The 8,019-nt window shown below is 33.3% G+C and overlaps 1 protein-coding gene across 1 annotated transcript in view; it reads right to left on the bottom strand.

Annotated features, from left to right (window-relative positions):
* The window catches only part of LOC106879883 (integrin alpha-8), a 43,339-nt gene that overhangs the window by 1,603 nt on the left and 33,717 nt on the right, over positions 1–8,019 (bottom strand). The window contains exons 21-25 of the mRNA XM_014929612.2: positions 6,073–6,234; positions 4,586–4,651; positions 2,865–2,978; positions 1,832–1,942; positions 1,326–1,451 (exon numbers count right to left, since the gene is read on the bottom strand). Coding sequence (XP_014785098.1) covers positions 1,326–1,451; positions 1,832–1,942; positions 2,865–2,978; positions 4,586–4,651; positions 6,073–6,234 — 579 coding nt within the window. The remainder of the gene's footprint in view (positions 1–1,325; positions 1,452–1,831; positions 1,943–2,864; positions 2,979–4,585; positions 4,652–6,072; positions 6,235–8,019) is intronic.

Here is an 8,019-nt window from a genome sequence, read left to right on the forward strand (position 1 = left end):
TATATATATATATATATATATGATGTGGTGAGGAAGAGAGGAAAGATAATTATATATATAATATAATTATGTAATATGTGTGTACATCAGTATGCATGTAGGTTAGAGTGTGTGTATGTAAGAGTGAGTTAGTGTTATAGTGAATCTGTGCAAGTGAATAAGTGATCTAACAAACACGTAGTAATTAATGCAATAGGTAATATGACACATCTGTATAATTAATATTATGTGTGTATGTGTGTGTGTGTGTGTGAGTGTGTAATATTTTGGACTTATGAGTATACGTCAGTTAGTGTGCTGATGTGTTGAGTAAAGCACTGGCACAGTTGGGGCTACCTGATGTCATCCACAGTCTGGGGTATATTTCCTTTGGATCTACTTCAGGAATTCTGCAGAGTTAGTTAAGATAATAATCAATTAAGTAAACAGAAGATGGAATTGGTATAACTCTTTATTTTGTACAACAATCATTTCGATCCATCCTGCAACTGTCCTTTACAGGCGGGATGCTGTGCATCATACTATGTTGCATCAATCTTGCAGTCTGGGTCACATCAGATATATAAAGTAGTGTCTTCATTCAAGGATTGTTGTACAAAATAAAAAAGTTATATCAATTCCATCTGTTTACTTAATCGATTATTTTATATATATATATATATATATATATATTGATAGAAAAGGTAAGACAACAAAAGAAAGAGACCTTGATATTATGTAAATAGAGGAATTTATCTATAAATAATATGTGACAATTATTCGGTAGCCATGATAAAACTCTGAGTTTCAGATGTCGGGGCGGAAACCCTTCAGTTATCTGGCCTTCAAAAAAATGCTATGAAAATGACCCCTTTCATAGCATTTTTTTGATGGCCAGATAACTGAAGAGATGTCGGTGTGGGTTTCTGCCCTGACATCTGAAACTCGGAGTTTTATCATGGCTACTGAATAATTGTCACGTATATATGTATATATATATATATATATATATCAGTTTGACAGATGTCTGTTATGTTCCATCAATGATATATAATAATGGTTGACAGTAATTCTTAACTTTCTGTCTGTCACAGTATTGCATGATGACTGTATCTTTGAGCCAGTTCTGAAACACACAATAACTGTATTAACCTTGCTTACATTCATTTTGAAGTAAATGAAGAAGTTCCTTAGACAAGAGAGAAAAGTCTAATCCCTTCTATATTATTATTTACTTTTGTTCTGTAATTGAATCGTTATAGAACCTGTCTTTTGACTTGAAAATTTTTCAATGGAATGTTCAAGAGTTAATTATCTGGTCATCATTAAAGTTAATTGGTACTTACCCACCACAATAAGACAATCAATAAAAATAGAAGCAATATTCCGGCAGCAACTGCAATAGCAATCACCCAAATTGGTATTGAGCGGCTTTTTGGAACTAACTTTTCTGGATTTACAAGGGTGTACAGCTACAAGAAATATATAAAGATTTATGAAAATATATTGGAAGAGCAAAAATATAAACAATACAAATAATAACATTTCCTTTCAATTTTTAAATATTTATTGGTTTGTTTGGTTTTACATCCTTTTTTCCATGCTACCTTGGATTAGACATTTATGTTATTGAAGAATTTGTTTTGTAGACAGATGCTCTTCCAGATGCTAACCCCATGTAAGGGACCTTTTATTCCACACGGCTTTGAGTTGGTGATTTATTAACAGAAGAACTAACAACAACTCAGAAAATATCATAACCTTGAGTGACAGTTGTCAATACACACAAACATACACACGTACACACACACACACACAAGGAGACAAACTTAAAATTAAAAAAGAAACAAACCTCTTTTGTTGCTGAAGGAAAATCATAAGGATCCCATTTCAGGTCATAAGGAATATCTGTTACAACTAGTTTAGCTTTGGACACAATTTGATGTTTATCTAAATATTCCATCTGTAATGAAATGAAGCATATATTATTATTATTATTATTAGTAGTAGTAGTAGTAGTAGAGTGGCAAGCTGGCAAAATCGCTTAGTGTGCTGGGCGAAGGACTTAGTGGTATTTTGTTTGCTGCTGTGTTCTGAGTCAACTTTGCCTTTCATCCATTTTTTTGTGGGGGGAGGGTGATAAGTTAAGTACCAGTTACAGACTGGGTTCAATATAATCGACTTGTCCCCTCCCCACCAAAATGGCTGACCATGTAGCAAAATTTGAAACTATTATTATTATTATTATTATTATTATTATTATTATTATTATTATTATTATTACATGCTACATTTATTGGCAGGAATGTCTTGAGTTCTGATGACAACAAATCTCAAATTTTGAGAACTTTTCTATAGATTCCCACTGAGTAAAATATGGCACAGATGTGCCATTCTGTATTTTTTACTTATCCATATACATGCTCTTTTACTTGTTTCAGTCATTTGACTGTGGCCATGCTGGAGCACTGCCTTTAGTTGAGCAAATCAACCCCAGGACTTATTCTTTGTAAGCCTAGTACTTATTCTATCGGTGTCTTTTGCCGAACTGCTAAGTTACGGGGACGTATACATATTTAGCTTTCCTTTTTTCTCTTTTTGGTTTTCCCTATTTCAATATAGTTTTCTGATTAGCATAACATATTTGATAATTTGAGTAAACTCTATTTTTAATTTGATTTCAATTAATTATGCCTCACAATAATGTAATTATATATTTGGTGGTGTTCATCTTAGTGAATTAGCTGTTGAGCAAAAAGTATGAACTATATGTGAAATTTATGCTTTTTGAGATATATATTTGTGCAGAATGTGTGACTAATACAATAAATGATATATAATATTTAGCAGAGATGTTAGACAAGAAAAATAAACAGTTATCTTACCTTTAATAATGTACTTGTCCATAGTTTTGATCTTACTTGAACTAATATGTTATCACCCCTTTTTAAATATCCTAAAGTACAAGTAATGTTACTGCACCATTTTCCAGTACAGTTCTGAAAAAGAAAAGAAAGGTACCATTTAGAAGAAAAAAGATCTATATAAATAACTTGGGGGGGGGGGGTCATACTGTCAATAAGCTTACACATACTGGTTGTATTTTACTTCAGTTTTAGTTGTACTAATCTGCAACAAACTTGTTAAAAACTGAAGTGAAGTACAACCAGTGTAGGTGGTTATTGACTTTATGACTGTCCCAAAGTACAACAACAGCAATTTCAACAAAGTGTTGTACTAAAATTCTTGCACAACAGATTCAAAAAAGAAATATTTAAATGACATTTATTTAATTATTAAATTGTTATGCAACTGTTTAATTGTGAGATATAATAATGGTTTCTAATTCAGACACAAGGCTGTCTACTTTATTTTATCGACCCTGAAAATATGAAAGCACTCAATACATTCTGTAAAGTTGTTGGCATTAGGAAGAGCATCCAGCAATAGAAACTTTGCCAAAGCAGACATTGGAATAGGATGCAGTCCCTAAACCTGTTGGATCCTCTCAAACCATCTAACCCATGCTAGCATGGAATATAGAATACTGAATGATGATGATGATGAAGTGATATAGTGATATGAAAATTTAATTTGAGTTGTGTTTCTATAATTTCAAAACATGTGTACTGGATGGAGTTTTCAAATCATTAGCACTTATGAGATCACCATGTAACCTGGGGAAGGTAGCTTTATGCTGGGAGATGAGAATTTAAAGTATGAAAGATGGAGCCAGAGCAGAAAGGGTTTATTGTTGTAGAGGATATAAAGGGTCATTCACATATCAGAAGAAAGAGTGAGAGTGATTTGGAGTGGGGAGTTAGAAAGAGGTAAAAAAAAAAAGTAGTGAAGATATTTCTGGGTGAATGTTTAAAGTATGAGGTAAATAGCAGCAGGGAGAGAAGAATAGGGAATGTGAGTGGATGGAGTTTATAAGAATGTGTAGAAGAGTGGGAGATGGGAAAGGGTGACGAGGTGGATCTAATGCATGAAGAACAAGTGTTGAGTGGAGGAGGAGGGGTTAGGGAAGAGTAGGTGACAACTGTAGAGATTGGATAAGGTGTGGGGTGGGTGGATAAGCAATGCATTCAACATATTTGTATGCAGCAATGCCCCTAACCCATGCTAGCTTGGAAAAATGGATGTACAATGAATATTCAAATATATATATGTGAGATAAATGCTTAAATATTTCTTTGAGCAATGTTGGGTGGTGAGAAGTTAGACAAAATATATAAAGTGATATGAATAATGGAAAAAGATATTGTATTACCTAACATCGGTTGATTTATGAACCTATAATGGTCTGCTCATGACAGCACATTTCTCAGAACTCTATCTTTTCTTACTTCTATTTGAAAAGATGAATTTTTCCCAAGATAGTATAGGATCATTTTAAACAATCTATGTACGATAAAACAATATCGTTCCCTCTTTGTCTTCATTCATTAACATTATCTTAGGTATTTTGTTTAATTCCTCACATGCACTGCTCAAAGAATTTCCATTTTTTTTTCTCAAATATTTCATTTACACATAATTACAATGCTTCAAAAAAATTACAACACTCTACTCTTTGGACAAACACACACAAACATGCACATACCAATGTGTATAGGAATTTTTCCTGTGTCTCCCTTTTCTTTCTGGTGTTGGAGAGCTCAAATTTTTCCTGCAATAGAAAACATTGAAATTAAATTATATAAGCAAAATTGAAAGAAAGAAGAATCTAGTTTTCCCACATTTTCATTTTAATTCTTGATTAGAAACTGATCCTAAAATTATAATTTTTCAGACAATTAGCCTCAGTTTTAGAGATGAAGTTTTCTGTTCAGTATTACACTTCCATCAATTTGATCTGATGTCATCATTAAGTGTCTTATTACTGACTCAAGTAGTTGACACAACTATTAAGGTCAAATCAAGTTTAACCCCATAGCATTCAGATTGCTCTGCCAAATGTAATACTTATTTATTCAGGTTGTTTTGAATTAATCAAGTATTATCTCATAGCTTCAAGATTTCAATGATGTGATTATTTATTCTAAGAAAGACATTGTAGAGTAGGTGTGAGAGGCCAGATCTGTCTGGTTTGAACATAAAACAGATAGAATATTTAGGCCTCTGATATAGCCAGTTTAATTGCTAAAGGGTTATATCAGGAATAAAACACCCAATGATGATTAGCAGTGAAACTAGTCAAAGTATAGTGTAGATCTAAGATGGAGTGAGGTGGGAGAGAAGTCACTGAGAAGGTTGCAAATGGTGATGAAAGAATTTTGATGTAAAAAAAAAAAAGAAAAAGGATTGACTGTATAACCAACTAGTTAAAAAAAAATCAGTTAGTTGGTTGAATAGATATTTAGCTAATTGACTAATAATAAAGAAGTGGAATTGGTGCATGTGTTATTAATATTACCATAATGACTCTCCCAATAAGCAGCAAAATTTTAAAAAAATATTTCATCTCTAAAGAGGAGATTAATAACCTCAAAATTTTACATAAGATATTTATTACAATAGGATATTTAAAATTGTTGATTTCAAAGCTCCATTATTGTAGTGCTTTAGTGCTTTGCAGGGCTGGGTTAAGACCCATAGAGGCCTTAAGCACTTAAAAGATTTTGGTGACCCCCATATACATGTGATTCAAACTATAAACCATAATATGCCATAAAATAAATTTTTATGTTTCAAAAGGAAACAAAACTAAGACAGAAAATAAAGTTTATTTTTGTACACTTCTACTTTATTTATATTTGAAAAGTATTCTCCTACTTTTTTTTAATTGCAAAGTCTTTGATCATATCCTCAAAATTAATCTCAAAATTAACATATCTGCTTCCATACTTAATAGAGAAAAGGTATCCCAAATATAAATTTAGCAATTTAAAGCACTTTTTTTTTGTGCTGTAAACCATTTTCTATGGTGTCCCCTTTCCTTTGATGCCATAAGTGTATGCTTATTTTGCTTAATCAGCACTGGTGCTTTGTATCCTGAAAGATGTTGTGGGAGGGATGCACTTGAAGCTCTTAGAAAGGCTACCAATTTTATGAAGTACCAATGAAGAAATACTAGGTTGCAGTTGTTACCTGCGTAATGTGTGGTGTAGTTTCCACTACACAGGATCCTTCTCCAGAAATGATAGTAGGGATTCCAACTAGTTCAAGCAAAGGGTTTCCCTTCACGTCATAGCTTGGCCATTGAATTGTTAATGTGCTCTTGGAGACATCACTATCTCCTTTGTTTCTCATCTGAAAAACAAATACATACATATATATATATACATTTGTATATATACCCCAAAATCTCTCACACACACACACACACACAAATATATATATACACACACATACATACATACACATACACACACACACACACACATATATAAATATGATATAAAAAGACATGGGTATGTGGTTAAGTTTATTTTTTAACCATGTGGTTTTGGGTTCAGTCCCACTGCATGGCCCCTTGGGCAAGTGTCTTCTGTTTCAGCACTGGGCCAACCAAAACCATGTGAGTGGTTTTGGTGTGTATATGCATGTGTGTGTGGATATATGTATAAATAAAGTTACATGAAGCAACGTTGAATAGAATATATTCTCTAATATGAAAATACTTTCTGCATAGAAATAAGCCTAGGAAAAAATTGTGCTTCAAGACATGTTAAGACGCACACTGGGCTGTGAATGATGCCGTTTGATTGCAAGAAGCAGGCATAATGCAGAAGGACCTGAGGCCTATGATCTAATGGTGTCATGCACAGCCCAATGTGTTTTCACATTTTGTCAGGGAGCAGAATTTTCTTTCTTAGCTATTTCCACAACAGAAGGTTTTCTCACTTCCAAATAAACTCAATTGTGTTATATATCTATGTAATCTTGTCTGTGTAGAGGACATTTGCATGTCAAAACAGGTGTTGTATGATGATCTGGAGCAAGGAAAGCATCTTCAGGGCAAGCTACAAACATATTTCTGTCAGTATGAAATGACTTGTAAGTCCGTTGCAGACTTTAGGAGCCATACAGGATGTTATCAATGATGGGGAAACCAAACTTAAGATGTGTCTTAGAGTGAAATGGGCCTAGAAAGTGATATATATCCATCATATATATATAATATCAGACACACACAGTGTCTTGCATCCTGAGTATCATGTCACCAAAATCTTCAAGTGGTGTGAAATTTGAGTTGTGAGAAACTCGGAAAATTTCAGTTTCAATAAATAAACTCTACCCTGAAGCAGTGGCATGAAATTCAGTATATCTGTTGCGGAGTTTCTTGCTTTCAATTCTCAGAAAATATTGAGTAAACAAAAATTAGGGTCAAAACGAAAATAGTGAAGGGGATCAGAGTAGAGATATTTTCGTCTTTCACAAGTTTGGAGTGGTTCACATTAAAAGAAAAAAAAAAATGAAACTGTGCAGCTGTTATCACCATCATCATCATATTGTGCTTGATATAAATGAAGTGATGGGGAGGGAGGGAATTTTCCAGTGGGAGAAAGCGTCAAGGGAAAAGAAGACAAAGGAAGCAGAAATAAATTGGGGTAAATATGTATAATAAAAGAATAGGGAACCATAGGCATGTATGAAAGGTATATATGAATATGTAAAGACGTAAGTTAATCAAACAAGTGGTGTGCCCTAGTGGGCAGTTATTGTAAGGGAGGTAACCACTACGCCATATGCCCATGGGCATATGGTGTAATTAACCCCAAGATTCCAAGTTCGATTCCTGGCAGTGACCTGAATAATAATAATGACAACAACATCGAAAAATACCTTAGGAATGAGAACCCAGGTTCGAAATTTCCCCAAGACACCTGATGGAGGCTAGAGGGTATTTCAGCCAAAACGTTGTGTTAACAACAAACAAGATGAGAACAAATATCCGTCAAAAGTGAATAATGTTTGAATTTTAAATCAAAGAATAAAGAAGATGCATTGAATATATATATTTCATATTTTATTCTTACTCATTAGAAACATGTTGAGATTTTTAGTCATGGATATAGATGAGTGAAATAAAAA

This window comes from Octopus bimaculoides, chromosome 10 (assembly GCF_001194135.2).
Source record: "Octopus bimaculoides isolate UCB-OBI-ISO-001 chromosome 10, ASM119413v2, whole genome shotgun sequence".
NCBI lineage: Eukaryota > Metazoa > Mollusca > Cephalopoda > Octopoda > Octopodidae > Octopus > Octopus bimaculoides.